A 19,024-nucleotide genomic window follows, 5' to 3' on the forward strand; every position below is an offset into this window, starting at 1 on the left:
CTCTTTTATCCACCCAGTCTTCTGTGTGTCCCTTCTAAAAAAGAAGTTGGGTGAAACTATTGTTGCTAGTATTGACTTACTTCTGATGGCTGACGATGGTGACTTACTTATGGAGCATGAGGTTTTATTGGATATATGTTAGGTAAAACGAGAATCCAAATTTATTGAAGAAAGCTTGGTCCAATGGAAACGACTTCCAGTCGATGATGGTACATAGGACAACACTCAAGAATTACACGATAAGTTCATCAATATAAACCAATATAAATCGTGAGGACAAGGTTTCTGTCACTGGGGAAGTATTGATAAACCAAAAAGATCTTTAAGAGTGCCCTTGAAGAACCCAAAACATTTGGACTACGAGCTGTCATCGTCAATGCATTTTCTATACGCAGGAGCCATGCAAGGAGAAGGTTCTGTTGCGAAAGACTTGGTCTAAGTTGTTGGTCATGTCCACAAAGCTTGCTTGCTTAAAAATATGTCAAGTAGTTATTATTTGATTTTCAATAATGCATGATTGGCTTGTTGCCGATAGCTGATGGTGTCCTAATTCTTAGAGATATGATCTCAGAATTAAGTAATTGTTATTTTTATTCTTGTATTTAAACCCTTTCAAAATCAGTAATGTCAAGCTTATTCTAATTAAAACTCTTACAGTTAATTCTCATCTTGAGTAGAATACAATCGTAGAATACAATCTACGCTATATCATTTCATAGCCTGATTGAGACCTATCATTTCACTTCCTAGATTGTTGAAACAAAAATTCCAGTCCAATAATCTTTTGTGATTTGATCTATGATGCATTGCGTAAACTTTGGTTAGCACGTCAACATGATAGAACAAGTCCACGTAATAATTTTCCTCAAACAGGTGATTACACAGCTACGGTCATGCCAAAGTAGGGTTCCAGGAGAGAATTTCTTCTTCTAACAAGTCAGTCATAACAAAATTTCTTCTTCGTATTGATAAATCACCATCAGTCCAGTTTTCAGTTCATGGACCAGCAAACCAAGAAAACTAAAATTCCACAACTTTCCCTTAAATTCCATGAGCATGGGGTAGAAACAGAAGCGTTGACGTACGGATGGACTTCGCAGAGCATGAATATTCAACCTCCATGTATCTTCATTGCTTTCAATCAAATGAAACTGTGGTTCATGCATGAACCTGAAGGTCAAGAAAACTAAAATTCCACAACTAAACTAAAATTCCACAACTTTCCCTTAAATTCCATGAGCATGGGGTAGAAACAGAAGCGTTGACGTACGGATGGACTTCGCAGAGCATGAATATTCAACCTCCATGTATCTTCATTGCTTTCAATCAAATGAAACTGTGGTTCATGCATGAACCTGAAGGTCAAGAAAACTAAAATTCCACAACTAAACTAAAATTCCACAACTTTCCCTTAAATTCCATGAGCATGGGGTAGAAACAGAAGCGTTGACGTACGGATGGACTTCGCAGAGCATGAATATTCAACCTCCATGTATCTTCATTGCTTTCAATCAAATGAAACTGTGGTTCATGAACCTGAAGGTCAAGAAAACTAAAATTCCACAACTTTCCCTTAAATTCCGAAAGCTACAGAAAATGCGAAGTCCGTAGAAAGTAAGTAATAGAGATGGATTTACGATGAAAGAGTTTTTTTTTAAAAAATAAATATTTTTTATTTTTATTTTTTTGTATCCTTTATTATGCTTTTCTAATTGAAGATAATATTTTTGTTAGTTTTGAGTTGAAAAATAGATTTTTAGCAAAAAATCCAAAATCTTGTTTTTCAAGCAACCCTTCATCGCTAGATTCTATAAACAACCAATGATGCATCGACCTAAATTTAAAAAGTAAAACCAAGCTTAAGCACGTGAGCTAGATTATAAGGCCTCCACACCTAGTTTTTATTCTTTATTTTTTTAAAAAAAAAGCTCAAAGCACGCTGGGCCACCAAACTCACTCTCCTAGACTCCTTTTTGTTTTTGTTTTGTTCTTTTTTTAATTTTACTATTTTATATTTAGGTAAAAAATAAATTTGATAAAAAATCATTACACTAACTTGAATCCATAACCCGAGTCGTAGAGTTGATAGGTTATTTCACAATGTATGTGTCAATCCAATATTTTATTTTCTGAATATGTTTTTACAAAATATGTTTGATTTAACTTTGTTTAATCATTTGGTTTATTTTAAATTTGTCTTATTTTTGTTTTTTAAAGTGCAATACTAAAAGATTTTTTAAACATTTTGTTATTTTGAATTTGTATTTATGATGTGTTTTTTTAGTTTTTTTAGCATTAAAATAATAAGAAGATGAAATGGATGTAAAAGATTAAATCATAAATGAATATGAAAATATAAGGATTAAATACTATTTTCTACTACTACAAGGACAAATTAATTATTTTCTAATTAGATTATTGTCAAAGGGTTTCTCTAGGTTTGAACTATGCAAGTTTGATGTTTTAACAATGTTTATGTTTTTTATTTATTTAAAAATAATCCAAGATTTATTATTAATTGATACTAGTGTCATAAAGCTAATGACAAGCTGAGAAGAAAAACAAAAGCTAATGACAATCACAAGCATTTCTATGTAAAATGATCTTGTACTCTCACGTCAATTCAAGTCTCTTGTACCTTAAAAACCAATTAAATTCAATAGAACTTTCAAGTTTGGAAATAAAGTTAAACGTGCATTTTGTTATTACAAACATATCCCCTTCACTTTTAATTAAGAAACTTACTTTATAATAAAAAAAGGTTAATATCACATTGTTTTCATTTTTGTTTTAAAATATCGAAATTGAAATAAAATATAAAAACATTATTCAATTTTTTATTTTAATGTAAAAAAACAAAAATCAGTTTTCAATATTTTCTAAATAAACTAAAGTGATTTAAAAAAATTATGTTAGTGATTGTTGGCTTTTTGTTTTTCAAAAAAATTCAAAACATATAAGTTTTCAATTTTTGTTTTCAAGAATTTAAATTTTTTATCAAGAAATCAAAGAATAAACAATAAAATCAAACAAACTCTAAATATTCCTTGCTAATTCTAGCTTTTCCTAGTTGCTATTCTTTTGACTTAAAGATTGATACCGATAAAATAATGATATAATTAAGTGAGATTCGATACATCTAATTATTAAAGATAATATTTATTTTTTTAAATTAAATAAAAAAAATATTATCATAAAATCAAGAAATAAAAAATAAAATAAAACAAACTCTAAGTATTTAACAAAAAAATATTATTAAAGATGATATTTAATTTTTTAAATTAAATAATAATAAAAAAAAAACGTTAAAGATAATATTTAATCTAAAAAATTAAATAGAATAAAATAAAAATAACTAAAGAAAATATTTGTTCTTACCATAAAGCCATAAATTGAGGTTATGGTTTTGCAGTTTCGAAAATAAATAGTCACTCCATTGCTTTGGTGTAGACGCTGTAACTGAACCACAATGGGGCTGAGGAAGCAGATGATATGGCGGTGGTGAAGGCATCACTGTATCTCTTCCCACTTCTGACTTCCCTGCGATCACATGGACCCCACAATCTTTAAGGATGCGCACCGCAATCTCTGTTGGCTCTGATGAATATATGTATAGCTCCAATTCGTCATCTGCACCGTAATCTTCCATTGCCATTTCACTTCTACTGATGTATCTTATCCATCCCGCAGTTACTGTTCGTTTATCTTCAAACAATTGAATACCATTGCTTTTATTTCTTATAGTAATAGTGTTATCATGAACATACTTCTCAAGTGGACAGGCAAACCAAACAACTAAGCCTTGGAAGACTGGAGGTATATGGAATGACAATGAGCATCCTTCTCCACTGTAGCTCAACCAATTTGGCATCTTTCCAGGAATGCGGTAAATAAAATTCCGGAAACGACCGTTGCAGAATGCATGCATAGATATTGATTTCAAGGAATGCTGAGATTTTAGAAATTAATCAATGTATATGCCAATTGTGCGTGTTTCTTCTTGTGCAATAGAGACTAAAAAAAATATTACCTCAACAAGGCTCTTCTTACGATTATTTGGTGAAAGATTGCGGTCATCAACACAAATATGCTAGAAAATATTACTTTGACCTTGGATGTCCTTAATCTCTTCTAATAAATAACAACAAGATAGTTCTTTTTTTGACTCGATTGGTATTCTTACTCTTTCCAATGATCTGCAACCACTTGCAAACAAACAATATAAATTTGAAGGAAGATCTGGGATTGATACAAGATTGTCGCATCTCTGAACACTCAAGACCCATAACGTGGGAAGGGAGCCGATCCCAGAAGGCAGGCTAGAGAATTTGTTTCCTGATAGATCCAATTCTTCTAGAGAGGACGAACCTCTAAAATCAATACAGTTAGTTGCGCAATCAGACAAACCACCATCAGGAAGATCAAGACGTTTCACCAACCTCCAATCGATGAAAGGTGTTGGCAGCGAACGTTTCAAACATAAAACACTTGCTGAAATAAATGAAGAAATTGATGGAGACCAAGATATAGATGACGGTGAAAGCCATGATGAAATTTGAGAAACCCAGGATGTAGGTGATGGTGAGTCCTGGCTGAAACTGTATCCAATTAATGATAACCTTCTGACATGCTTTAATTGTCCAATTGAAGAGAGAAATTGCTCATTTTTAATCCCATTAGCTAGCAGCTCAGTTAAAGATTCCATATCACCCATGCATTCTGGCAATTTCTCAAGTTGTGAACACCCAGAAATATTCAAACTCTTAAGAGACTTTACATTGCCAATGTTTTCAGGGAGAACCTTTAGACTCCAACATCTCTTCAGATTCAAGAAAACGAGACTCGTCAAATTTCCAATAGATTGATGCACTTCAACTAAACTCGAGCAATCATGCAGCTTTAGTTTCTCTAGACTTGAACTGTGCAAGTTTGATGTTTTAATAAGGTACTGAGAATGACTGAAATTAAGGATTTTTAGCCTGTTGAGAATCTGTATAATAGAGAGTAAAATAATGAAAATTAATCATAGAAAGTCATAACATGTAAATATAAATTACATACTGGAGAAATTTTAGGGATTGTAGTATGTTTTGCACCTTTTTTCCTTTCCATAGTTCTTTGAGGTTACTATACACATATCAAGAACAACTAGATTGTCCAAGGTAAAATCATACGACAAATATTTTAAAGCACATTCATGCCAACAAATCCACATCAACTCTTTATTGTTCTGTCTTGAACCGTTATTCTCTCTGGGTATCATGCTTAGGGTAATAAAAAAAAAAATAAACAAAGGAGATTAGTGATGATTTCAATTATCTAATAATTACACAAAACCTTCTCTTTTAATATTGCTTAAACCCTCTACTATGTAATTCTCATTTTAAATTATTTTATGCCAACAAAAAATATTGATCTTCAATTTAGAAAAAAAAATCATTAGCTTTAATACAAGTACTAGCTATAAGAGTTATAATCTATTTGAGATTGTGGTAGTAGTTACGGTTCAAAGTGTTTTTCACTTAGAAATATATCAAAATGATGTTTTTTTTTAAAAAAAATTATTTTTGATATCAGCGCATCAAAACAATCCAAAAACACTAAAAAATATTAAATTTTAACAAAACAAAATTTAAATTTTTTAAAAACATGGATTGGACCGTGTTTCCAAACAGATTATAAAAATACAACATGTTTTGGCTTAACTCTTAACACCTATTGGGCATCCCCTTGGGATGAATTATGAGCTATGAAATTGGTTGGATCCATGAAACCTTTTCAAATTGAGAAGGGATACGCTTTCTTCTTCCAAATAATCAATAATCAATTAAATTATTTCTATTCATTTACAGGAGAAGTAATATTTCATTGATAAGTGAAGAGATTTCCTCGTATCATGGTTCCAAGAAGCATGACGTGATGACAAAGAGCTTAAGATCTACATAGCAGGTCTCGAGTTCGAGTCAGAGCGTGCACTTCTTATAAGAGCCTGGGACAGCGGGGTTTTACTCGCTCACCTGGGCCTACAAGTGCGCTTTTCGAGGGGTAGAGTTTACTCGAATCCAAAAAAAAAAAAAATCCTTGTATTGTGGCTCCATTTTTCAAAATTTTTTTTATTGTAGTTAACTTTGGTCCTTTCTTATGTTATTATTTATTAACTTTAGTGTGAGGTATTTTACCAATTACAAAAGAGTCCTTAACTGTAGAATTTATACAAAACAGTTACACAGTATATTTTAATTTGTAAATATTAAAAGAATTATTCCACTACTATTCTACGAAAAATATGTAAAAGTTATTCTATTACTAACATTTGAATGATACTATTGTCTTGATCCATGAAACCCAAATCTCTATTGAAGATAAGAAAATATTATTGTTCATTAAATTAAAGAGAAAATCAAGCTGTACAAGCATGCATATAAATTCACTTGTTTGGATTTAAAGTTCTCAAAATTGACTAGAGGGTGTCATGGACATCAATCCATACATTAAAAAAACTTTAACCTAATTAGAAGTGTAAAGGTTTCTTCTCAAAATACGATTTTGATTAAAAATGTATTAAAATAATATTTTTAAAAATAATTTATTTTTAACATTGATATATCAAATCGATCCAAAAACAGCTTAAGAAGCACGGTTCGACCGTATTCTAAAAAACACCCTAAAACTAAATTTATAAACTGTTATGTAATTCAATCTTGGCAAATAACTCCTTTGGTGACTCTGGTTAAGTAATTTATTTACTTTGCTCGACAATGAGCTATTGTATCAAACTGCTAAGCTTTTATTGACTTGAACTACATTATAAGCTTAATAAATAACAGGGACTAAGTAAGTGTAGCCAAAGATGCCACGCATGAAAAGGAAGAACATGCAGGTAATGAGCATGAGATCAAATAATTAACCTGTGGCAAGCACCGGTTTATGCGTTAGGAGGGTTAAAAAATGATTTCTAATTCAATGTAGAAATATTTAAAGATATATATACATGCGACAAGGTGAAAAATCGAAGTAGATAATAAAATGGGACCTTGCCAATAGAACTTGCAAGGATGAAATTGAAAAACAAATAAAGTTTGGTGACCAAAACCAAATAGGTGAATATTTCAAGGACCAAGAAATAAAACATTGGCTATGAGCAGTGACATGAACAGTAAAACAACGAAGGAGCTATAATAGATTTTTTAACAGGCTGGATGCAACAAGTTGTTGATGCTTAAGCTGAATAGGTTCATTTTTAACAGAATCAATATGCCTCCGTGGGGATGAATGATGCGTGGTAGCAAGTTTTTCAGATTTTCAGGAGGTGTTTGAAAATGTTATAATAGTTGTTTTTTAATAATTATTTTGTTAATTTTTTCTCCAGTTTATTTATCATCATTATATTTTTTAAAAAATATTATTAAATTTATTAAACTTAATCAAGGAAATCACCTGCATTTTAATTTTTTTTTCTTGTAACATTATACCACGACCATCTATTAAGGAAGTGTTTGAGAACGCGGTGCAAACCAAATTTTAAAAAATTTGAATTTTTTTATATAATTTTTTTTTTATATTTTCAGATCGTTTTAATATGTTAATATCAAAAATAAATTTCCAAAAATAAATTTTTTTATTTTGATGTATTTCTAAGCAAAAAACATTTTAAACCGCTATTGTTATCACAATTCCAAATACAAACGCACCCTATTATGCTTGTGTACATGTATGGAATAAAGAGAAGCAAACTAGTGCGCAGGAAATCTGCAAGGTTCGAATACAGTACTGTTATGAATCCGAAGACAGTTTCTTGGTTATTTCTTTGACTCATGTTGCTTGCTTTATAATTCTTAGTGTTAATAACGAATTAGGAATCATGCTCTCGCTTGACATTGTGTCGTTCTTCTTGAACACATTATTTTTCACTTGTTTTATATTTGTCCTGCAACGAAACAGATGGAGTCTATGGGATGTGTGAAAGTAATAATACCCTTCCAGACAAGTTTTTTTTGTTTTTTGCTTTTTTTTTTGTTCTCTTGCTCCTATTCCCTGAGACACATGCATGAATTATTGTTCTTATGGTTGACATATTACAGCAATTCTCTTTGTGAAATACCTTTGAATTGATGGCTGCTAGTTTTCCCAGCCTCAGCTAACAATTCGCTAGATGAAATTCTCAAGCTGTATATTGGATTAAGGCCTTGGAGTTCTGTGTTTACTTTCTATGAGCCATGAATGTGGAACTAAGAACTCTAGGATTTCCTCACACAGTTCAAGTTCAATCATTTGACAGGAAATAAGCACTTGAACAGCTAAGTCGAGTATTTTCATTTTGAGCTTCATGTCCACGAACTCTTAATGCCATATAAGATAGAAAGAGTACACCTACTGGATTGATTTACATTATAGTGCAAGCTATATCTGTTGGTGCAACTTATTCAGTTGAGGTTAAAGCGATTGTTTTCTAGCCACATGACCTGAAGGAGAAAACAGCATGTTATCATGTTGACTTTCATCCTCTCGTGAGGGATCATCCCCTGAACCTGTCCGGTTGGCCTTTAGCTCTCAGTGAACCATCTCAGTTCCAGCTGAAACCATTCAAGTCGAGTTGTTTGCAGCTTGAAGCTGCATCAATTTCGTCATGGGAATTCAGATCCAGTTTGGTTGTGAAGTAAGACAATCTATACCCTGGTGACATTTTCTCGTCCTCATATTTAACTGACTCTGCCCTTTTGTTAGTCTGGTCTTGAAAACTATCATCCTCACTCATTCCCTTAAATCTTCCCTCAGCAAAGCTACTGTTTATATTCCCCTTTTCTCCTTGGAGCCCAACACCAATGGATAAATCACTGCAGCTTCTTTCTGCAGAAAATGTTCTCCTTTCTGTCTCATGTCCTATTGAGGTTAGAAACATTTTGTTATCTCTTAGATATTCACCCCACTTGAGTTCAGTTTGCTGCAATGCATGTTCTTCAGCAATCTCTTTAGGTTCTAAGAGAGCATTACTATTACAGGGCCTCAACCCCATCCCAATGTTGTGTATTTCTTGCTCCTTTTGTGAACCTTCACAGGAGGTCAGGCAGCTGTCCATTGAACAATCATTGGGCTGGGTCGGTGGTGTTTGTTGCGGGCACAGACCCTGCAGATCATTTAGCTCTGAAAATGTGGAATTCAGGCATTGAGTAGACACTTTGGACACCAGTTCAGAGAGTTGAACTTTGGCAGCTTCAAGCCCCACTGTACCTAAATTTTGCCTTCCAAGGGTTTCCTGGGCTTTCTCTAGCACTGCCTGTAGGTATTTTCCTTGAGCTTCTATGCGGAGCTGTAAATGTCTCTGCACCTGTTTCAGTTCAGAACAAATTATCAGAATGTAGCTTATACCATTTTACTATGTTTACAGATACATGATGACAGAAACAAGAGGCCACTGTGCCAAGATAAATTAATGATAGCAATTTGATAGATACTATTTAAGTTCTGTATCTGAAATACCAAGTTAGTCGACTTGAAATAAGGAAGTAAAATAAAACAAGTGTGTTGATATATCTTTGAGGTTGAGTGTGGTGTGCTTGAAATATTGTAAATCTGAATTATGAATCTAATGGCCCTCCAGAAATTAATATCTATCAACAAGCAGAGACTTTTCTCGTGTTAAATGAGAATGCTCTCATGCTGGATTCTCCACACTTGGTATTAGCTATGTTTTCGAGAAATATGATTCCCAATTTTATAAAGATGATCATTTGCTTCTCTCTCTCTCTCTCTCTCTCTCTTTTCTTGTATTCATGGATCATGGTTAATGGAGTTTTGCAAGCACAAGAGGCTTACTTATATTATGGTGTGTGTGTGTTTAGGAGAGCTTCCCTCCAACAACAAAAAAAGCTGAAATGTAATTATTCAGAAAGTTATACTGTACCTCAAGCTGTTCATGCAGCCTTCTTTGCACTTCAATTTGCATCTGTAGTGCTTCACTGAAATGTAAGCTTCTGGATTTAAGAATTCTGTCTTAGTGTAAAATAATTTTAAACATGCTTTTCTATATAAGAAAAAAGACAAATGAACATATAGCAAATGAACTCTTCGTACTTATTTGGTTGGGATCCGATGCTTAGATTGTTAATGTTAATGTGAGTTGCATTTGCTTCAGGCATTCTATCTCCCACCACGGCAACAGTACCTGTGTCAAGTTACAAATTTATATTTTGCATAAGAAAATGTGCAATTCTTTAATCTCTGATCAATAGTTGAAAATATTCGGAGAGTAATTTATTGCACTGTCTTCATACCAATTTTGCTGCTCCCAATATTAGCTTGTCCATGAAGGTTCTTGCTGAGTCTGTACTTCTGATAGTGCGAAAGTGGAGTTAGCACCATATTATTGTGTGAATCCAAACAAATTCAAAACTCAAATACTCTAGCATTCTCTAGCTAAATTAGAGAGAGAGAGAGAAAAAAGAGATTTGGCAATTTCAATTCTTAAGGAAAAACAATTGTTTCATGCGTGGTATTATTTTTCGAGCTCTGTCTAATGAAGGGTAATTTTTACTACTATTTGCTGAGTTTTTGCTCTTTCATGCTCAGGCCTCTTTGGGTTTCTACTTATTACTATTCAAACTCCAAAGCACAAGATTTTCTAGCTTCTTTATCAGTCAACAGAAATGAAGCATCGATCTATGGAGTTTTTCTATTACAAAATTATGCAAATAAAGAAAAATAATAAACAGTGGAACCACCAGATTGTCATGCTCCAACTCTTAACAATAGAAAGGCTGGTATTCTTTTGATGTCCCCAAGCTTGGCTAGATGGTTAAATCTTAGAGGGCCTTGATGCTATTTAAAAAACTTTTAAAAGCAGCTATAATTGGTTGGTGTCAGATATATTTCCGCAATGCTCAGTTAATGTAATGGTTTACCTGAAGATGACTCTTTAGGTGGTACAAGGTAAGTCCAGGAATTCCCATAAGTTTCATGACTGTTTTCGGAGTGGCCTCTGAAAATATAAAAGAACAACGTTTGAGTATGCTGAATTTCACTAGTCTATTTGTTGCTGGGTTTTTAACCTTTGTGTATACTCACTGTCTGCTCCTCCAAGCTGATTGACTGCTTCTATGAACCGCTCGTGAAGATCTGGTGTCCACTTTAGTCTAGGCTTTGCATCAGTTGAGAGGACAAGTCCAGAATCTCCAGGGCCATTCCCTCCTTGCAGGAACAGATGTCTTTCAGGAGGGATTGCCATTCTTGAAGAAGAGTGGATGCTCTTTCCTTGATGCTGGTGATGATGGTACATTTCTATATCTCCTATAAATCCAATTCAAGTTTAGCTTGCTATAGCAGCACTGGCAGTGTAACTATCGTGGACAAGATCAGTAGTGTATTTACCTGATATCTTCTCTCTCTCTCAGCCTGATCTTTTATCCCCTAAAATGTTGAACTTGATTACGCGATATTCTTCAGGTAAAATCCCACATCAGATACTTCTAAGTAGGATTTTCTGCAACTACTCTTGGTTATCTCCTTCAGCTAATGCTCACACTCGGATATTTTTTTTGCAGGTGCTCTGGCTTATCTCCTATCTCCTTCAGCTAATGCTCACACTCGGATATTTTTTTTGCAAGTGCTCTGGCTTATCTCCTATCTCCTTCAGCTAATGCTCACAAACCAAAGGTCCGCTCAAGCATGCTTTTATAAAGCAAATTGGGGTGGAGGGTGTGGGCTAGCGAGGCATAGAATCTTGGACAGAGCCAACAGTACACCCGGTCCAATCCAATATTCACAGTGACTTGAAAAAAGATTTGTCCTTCCTCCTTTGTTAACTGTGGGGCCTCTCCTAGAACTCCACTTTCTATTCCAAGACAGTGCTATCTATTTGAATTCCTCTGCACATTTAACTCTCCAAAACATGTTAACGCCTTGCATTAGATACCAGAATTGATCCCACCAGAGTTTTTTTTGTTGTGTGCATTCGAATTCGTCTGTCTGTGAAAAGCAAGAATCTTATTCCCGGGTATGAGAAGAATTTTTCTGACTTGGATTAGGGGAATCCATATCTATGTTGTCTTGAGACCTTCTTTGCCCGTTCATTCTCATTGAAGATTCTCAAATTTCTGATATCCTTGTCCCTTACCTTGTTCCCAGGTCGTTTTTTCAGTTGTCAATGTATGTTACGAGACTAATCATATTATAAACGATGTCTAATTGGATGTTATCCATGCTGAAGTGAGTAGATGGAGACACAAAACCTTGTTTTATTTCGGTTTATTTGAAGAATGTAGAGGAAGATTCTTTTGACTGGAGCACTGGAAACTTTGGAATTAGATACAAACAAGAAAAAGGAAAATAAATGGTGGAAAGATGCTTGTCCTTAGACATTGATTGAAGGCAAGGAATGGAATAAGGAATACATTCTCTATTGTCTCCTTCAGTAAGTTTGGTACTTATTCAGCCCACAGTATAAAATAGAAGAGGGCCCCAGTTCTTTTACATTCTTCAATTTGCGTAAGACAGCCGGCCCCGCACCGACGAATCCTAAGCACCTGGGACCGAATAGAAAGCAAAAAAAAGAAGGATTGTACTTGCTTCCTTACTTGCATTTGGTGAAGGACATGACACTTCTTTCCCTGTAGATAACCGCTTGCCCTTGACTCTGCCTTCATTTTCCAGATTCTCTTGTATGAATCTATACACTCTTAAATTGCTCTCTTTTATTGTTAGTATTATTTTTGTTTAATTATCTTACATACATTTTCTGTTTGGGTTTTAATAAGGTGTTCTTGAAGTATCCATATATTTATACAGACTTGTCATTGAATCGTTTTACAAACAGATGAGTTCATGCATGATACTCCTTGTATAATTTTGCACACGCGATATATGGAATATCACACAAATTAACACACACTGTCTCACATTCCCTCTTACTTCTGAACAATCTTAAACAAACGAACATTAAATTTACCTTCTACCATGTGTCTGCATGTACAATACAGCAGATACTAGAAGGGAAGAAACTGGGGTAGCAAAGTGTTTCAAGTCAATTAGCTTCATTCACATTTTAAGGGAAGGAAATGGGGTAGCTGACAGCCTAGCAAAGCAAAGCTTAGAAAGAACTGGTGAACTTGTAGCTTGGTTGTAGTTTTTGTATCATTTTATTCTCTTCCATCCATTTAAGCCACTCTCTTGGTAGCTGTTTTATCTTAATGAAGTCTTTCGATTTCCATCAAAAAGAAAGAAAGAAAAAAAAAATAGATACTTTGGCATGCATCTAGCTTGAAAATGTGCTAGGCATATAAAGCTCGACTTGGTCTTATCTTAGCTGCTTGAAGAAAACAGATATCTGCATACTGTTAAAATAATTGAGATCAAATACAAAAAGGAGGCTACAATTCTGAATAATTTGTTTATTATGAATGCATAGTCTTAACCTAAATACAAATAAAGTATATATAGATCAAACTGAAAGTACTATTCTACCCTTAATAAATAAGACTACATAAATATTATTTAACATCTCCCCTCAAACTCACGATGCGGCAGCTACAAGCATCGAGAGTTTGCCAACCAGAAAACAAAAACGAGAGATGGAATGCGCCTTGGTAAAGAAATCTGCAATCTGCAAGGAAGAAGGAACAAAAGGCAAAGCAATGGTGCCATGTTTGAGATGATGACGAGTAAGATGACAATCGATCTCAATGTGCTTAGTGCGCTCATGAAAAACCGAGTTATGAGCAATCTGAATAGAACTCTGGTTGTCACAATACATAGGAGTAGGATGAGAAAAGGAAATTCCCATATCAGCAAGTAACCAACGTAACCAAACAATCTCTTTGGTAGTAGATGTCCATGGCACGATATTCTGCTTCGGTGGATGATTGAGAAACAATAGATTGTTTCTTGCTCTTCCAAGAAATAAGAGAATCACCTAAAAAGATACAGAACCCGGTAACAGACTTGCGATCTGTAGGGATCACTACCATGATTAGCATCAGAAGTATGCACGCAACTCCAAGGAAGAGGTGGATGAAAGTAACAGACTCTGAAAAACTGTACCCCGAAGATATCGCAAAATATGAAGAACAGCTGCCCAGTGAACAGTAGTAGGAGAAGCAAAAAACTGACTAACAACATGAACAAGCATATGCAATATCTGGACGAGTAATGGTGAGATATACCAAACTCCCAACAATAGTGCGGTATAAAGTAGGATCTATCAAAGGTAAATCATCAGAAGAAGAGTACCTCGCGTTGACCTCAATAGGAGTATCTACAGTCTTGTTATCAGTAAGTCTAGCCCGCTCAAGAATATCTGCAACATATTTTGACTGAGAAAGAAGGTAACCTCTAGGTGAGTATGCTACCTCAATACCCAGGAAATATCGAAGATAACCCAAATCCTTCATTTCAAATCGTCTAGCCAACTCTGTCTTCAAAACTGAAATACTATAAATATCATCACCAGTAATAATCATGTCATCAACATATAAAGACAGAATGATACGACCTGCATCAGTGCACTTAATAAAAAGAGCAGAATCATGACTGCTAGAAACAAAGCCAAGAGACGAGATCACAATAGAGAATTTCTCAAACCAAGCACGAGGTGCTTGTTTGAGACCATATAATGCTTTCTTAAGCTTACAAACATATCCAGAGTCATGTGAAATACCAGGAGGGGTGCCATATAAACTTCTTCTTGAAGATCTCCATTCAAGAATGCATTTTAACATCAAGCTGAGAAATATGCCACTGACAAATCGAAGCTACGGCAATAAGAGTACGAATAGTAGTCATTTTTGCAACCGGGGCAAATGTCTCCTCATAGTCCATACCATACTGTTAAGAGTATCCTTTTGCAACCAGCCTAGCTTTGTATCGCTCAATAGACCCATCAGAATTAATCTTGATCTTATACACCCAACGACAACCAACAACACTCTTACCAGGAGGTAGAGGAACCAGATCCCAAGTATATGTCTTATGCAAAGCAGAAAGTTTCTCATCCATAGCTTGCTGCCAAAGCGGATCAAGAATTGCCTCTTTATAAGAAGAGGGCTCAAAGAGACAATGAATAGAAGCTAAAAAGGAAGTAAATGATGAAGAATAACAAGAATAAGCAAAATCTGGTAGTTTTGTGGACTTACGAATGCGGATGGACTGACGTGGAGGTGGATCCACAATCTCAGATGAAGCTTGAGGGGCTGTAGATGAGAATGGAGCTTCAGGTGTGCCAGAGAGTAAAGTACTAGTACCTGCAGAGTTATGAGTACAAATTGATCGAACATAGGGAGAGGTATCATTACCAGAATCCTCAAAAAAAGGATCTATATGAATAAGATCAGATTTTGTCAGGCTACGAGTAGTGGATGGAATAGAAAAGAAAGGTATATGCTCAAGGAAGACAACATGACGAGACACATAAAGTTTCTGAGTTATTGGATCAAAACAACGATACTCCTTTTTACCTTCACCATAACCCAGAAAGACACAAATAGCGGATCGAGAGGATAGCTTATTGCGTTCTACATGAGGACGAAGAACGAAACAAGTACAACCAAAGACTCTAAATGAGGAATAATCAGGGACATACCCATATAGTTTTTCAAAAGGAGATAGACCCGAACTATGAGAAGATGAAATTGTATTAATCAAACTTACAGCAGTAAGAACAAGCTTCTCCCCAAAATTCACTAGGAACAAAAGCAGACAACAAGAGAGAACGAGCAGTTTCGACAATGTGCCTATGTTTTCTTTCAGCTACACCATTTTGTTCAGGAGTATCTGTACATGAAGTTTGGTGGATGGTTCCATCTAAGGCAAGCATTTGACAAAATTTATTAGAGGTGTATTCCCCACCCAAATCACACCTAAAGCATTTGATCACAACAGAATGTTGAGTTTTGATAAGAGCTCGAAAAGCTGCATATATCTCAAAGAATTCATAATGATGTTTCATTAAATAAACCCAACAATAACGAGTATGATCATCAATAAAAGAGACATAATATCGAGACCCTCCTTTTGTGGAAACAGGAGAAGGTCCCCATACATCAGAATGAATCAAATCAAATGGTGAAGATGAAACATAAATACTTCGATTAAAAGGTAAAGTAGAAAATTTTGCCAGTTTACATCCACTACAATCAGAAATGTCACAAGTTTTCAAATTTCCTAAAGCTCCTGTGGATGCCAAAAATCTCAAACGAGAAGACGAAACATGACCTAGACGGGAATGCCATAAATAAAAACTAGAAGATGAAAGACTCAAACGAAAGGAAGACAAATCAGCAGTAGTAGCAGCAGCGGCAGCAGCAGCAACTGACACTTTTAACTCATCCAAAATATATAGCTCATTCTCCCTACGGCTTGTCCCAATCAGCTTCTGAGACTGCAGATCTTATACACAACAAAAAGAACCAGAAAACATGACTAAATAATCACCAGAATCACATATTTGACCAACAGACGCAAGATTCAATTTGAGTTTTGGAATAAGATAAACATTAGGGAGAGACAAGTGAGGTGTGACAACAGAACCAACACCTGCTAAGGGCATAGGAGTGCCATCAGCAGTCATAACAGGAATGGAGGACAAAGGGGACACTGAGGTAAAAGATGAGGAATCAGGAGACATATGATGGGAAGCACCAGAATCCAAGACCCATTCAGAGTGTGACATACCTGAGGAACTATGAGGCAACTGACCTATGAAAGAAGCAGACATTGCTTATGGCTGCAAGGAGAGAAACTTTTGAAATTGCTCAGCTAAAGTATTAGGATCGGTAATAGAGCCTGGGGAAGCTACTTGCTGCAGTATTGTGGTGTGGTGGTTTATAACCCTGAGGTGATCGATGAGCATTAGATTGTGACTGACTGCCAGACTTCCAAGCTTGATTCTGCTGTCTCAACTTAGGACACTGAGCCTTCCAATGACCTTTCTGCTTACAGAAACTGCACTCATCGAAGCCAACCCTTGTGTAAGGCTTGTTCTGATGATTAGAGAATGACTTAGAAGGTACTGCTAGTACAGAAGGATTCGAAGCAGAAAGAATTCCCTTTTCAGAATAAGACTGAAGACGTATTTCTTCAGCCAATAACTCACTGACAACAGAGTCAACAGAAGGCAGTGGAGAACGATGCAGAATTGAACCTCTAAGTCCTTCGAAATCACTGCGAAGTGCTGTTAAAAATTGTACCAATCGTTGCTGCTCTCTACGTTCAATATAAGCACCACATGCTTTTAATGCTGCCGATTCTGTAAGAGCCAATTAATCCCAAAGATTTGTCATGGCAGAATAGAACTCCTGAATACTCATATTCTTCTGGTGAAGAGCTCGTATGTCATTCTCTAACTGATACTGTTTTGCAAAATTTGATTGCGTGAATAACCGTTGCAGATGATCCCAAACCTCCTTTGCTGTCTCATACTTTGCCAACTGTGTACCTATAGAATGCTCAACAGAATTGTTGATCCAAGTAATGATCTTTGCATTGTTTGCTTCCCATGTATCTATCGAAGCAGTATCTCCTTCTTCAGTATTCTTAGGTACCACATAAGTTCCACTAACATATCCCCACATCTTCTTACCTTTAAGAAAATTTCTCATTACATGGCTCCAATATGAATAGTTCTTCCCATCCAACCTCACACTCACAGACTTAAGCGAATCATCTCTTTCAGTAGCCATAATCAACAATCACAGAGAACCAGAATGCAAAAGCAACGGAAAACAAAATACCAAATTGCAGAAACTGAACAGAGATTGCAGAAACTGAACAAATATCTTCTCAAACTTATACGATTACTCCAAAACACAAAACAAATTTGCAGAAACTGAACGGAAATACCAAATTGCAAAAGCTGAAGGGAAGACGAAATACCAAAATAATTGCAGAAACTGACAAAATACCAAATTTTGCAGAAGCGGAAGACAAATTTTGACGAAATACCAAACTGATGAAATTCCAAATAATTGCAGAAGTTGAAGGGAAGTTGTGTTCGGGATTAAGCCTCGTTCCATAAAACCAGCTCTGATACCATGTTAAAATAATTGAGATCAAATACAAAAAGGAGGCTACAATTCTGAATAATTTGTTTATTATGAATGCATAGTCTTAACCTAAATACAAATAAAGTATATATAGGTCAAACTGAAAGTACTATTCTACCCTTAATAAATAAGACTACATAAATATTATTTAACACATACCACATACATGGTCAACTGCTATTTTAAACTCGTGTAAAATAATCTGATTTGTTTCTGGATTTCCATTTGTGAAAGCTGTGCATGTGTCAATTGCATGTTCTTTATGCTTATGCTGTTTCATTGCATTGCAATGAAGGATCTGTTCTTGAGATGATCATCAGGAATTATACCATACCTATTTAAAAATATTATCTATATGATCAACTGCTAATGCAGAATAAATTCGTATATTAAGTCATGGAGAACAGATCCACCAACTTACCACTCGATACGGAAATAAAATTTATTAATGAATGTGGACATTTCTGATATGCAGATACCCATTTAATGAGTGTACGAGAGATGCATGAAACAACGATTGCCAATTGATGGAAATTATAAGAGGTCACTTAGTAGTAACGTAAATAAAATTTGTATTCCCTGAACAAAATCTTCACATTAGTTCCAATTGGCCTTTTTAGGAAGATCACTTGATTCTGATTTGTGGGGATATTTTATGCAGTTTGGAGAGAATCTGTTGAAAAACCTTGAGGTAAAGTACTAAAGTAGAATTCCTAAATAGTTTGCTGGCATGTGGATAGGAATATATTGCACAAGAGGCATGATAGTGTACAAATGCAAGCTGCAAAATTAAGTTCCCTGTACTGAATGAAATTAGTGTCACCAGCTGTGAGTGAGTTTTGCTAGGATTGTGATGATATTACGAATTTCTAGCAAGAATGCAAGCCAGTGTGACATCTTCCTACCAAATGGTATAAGCATCATCATTGCGTGTGAATTAGCTGCACATTCATTGCTGATATTTCCCACAACAAGAACAACTAACATGTAACATG

General features: G+C 35.0%; 1 protein-coding gene and 1 pseudogene across 4 annotated transcripts; both read right to left on the bottom strand.

The window, feature by feature from the left end:
- Positions 1-3,428: 3,428 nt before the first annotated feature.
- LOC127904201 (plant intracellular Ras-group-related LRR protein 5-like) lies at positions 3,429-4,986 on the bottom strand (annotated as a pseudogene).
- A 3,343-nt stretch (positions 4,987-8,329) lies between these two features.
- LOC7482358 (myb-related protein 2) lies at positions 8,330-11,652 on the bottom strand. 4 transcript variants are annotated; one of them, XM_024583189.2, is made up of 7 exons: positions 11,365-11,652; positions 11,062-11,283; positions 10,899-10,975; positions 10,272-10,329; positions 10,072-10,162; positions 9,902-9,968; positions 8,330-9,325 (listed from the first exon to the last, which is right to left on the bottom strand). In XM_024583189.2, the coding sequence occupies exons 2-7, from the start codon at positions 11,270-11,272 to the stop codon at positions 8,564-8,566; spliced, it is 1,266 nt and encodes a 421-aa protein (XP_024438957.2). In that variant the 5' UTR covers positions 11,273-11,283; positions 11,365-11,652; the 3' UTR covers positions 8,330-8,563. The 4 variants fall into 4 exon arrangements, with proteins under 4 accessions (XP_024438957.2, XP_002319702.3, XP_024438958.2 ...); XM_002319666.4 differs by having other exon boundaries at positions 9,902-9,986; XM_024583190.2 differs by having other exon boundaries at positions 9,902-9,956; positions 11,365-11,651.
- Positions 11,653-19,024: the final 7,372 nt, after the last annotated feature.

The sequence above is a fragment of the Populus trichocarpa genome, chromosome 13 (assembly GCF_000002775.5).
Source record: "Populus trichocarpa isolate Nisqually-1 chromosome 13, P.trichocarpa_v4.1, whole genome shotgun sequence".
NCBI lineage: Eukaryota > Viridiplantae > Streptophyta > Magnoliopsida > Malpighiales > Salicaceae > Populus > Populus trichocarpa.

Excerpts from the sequence above, each read along its gene's own strand:
- LOC7482358 (XM_002319666.4), bottom strand. The coding sequence starts at position 11,272 with ATGTACCATCATCACCAGCATCAAGGAAAGAGCATCCACTCTTCTTCA. Across the intron at positions 10,976-11,061 it reads TCAGCTTGGAGGAGCAGACA|AGGCCACTCCGAAAACAGTC; the intron begins GTGAGTATACAC and ends TTATATTTTCAG. Across the intron at positions 10,163-10,271 it reads TATTGGGAGCAGCAAAATTG|GTACTGTTGCCGTGGTGGGA; the intron begins GTATGAAGACAG and ends AACTTGACACAG.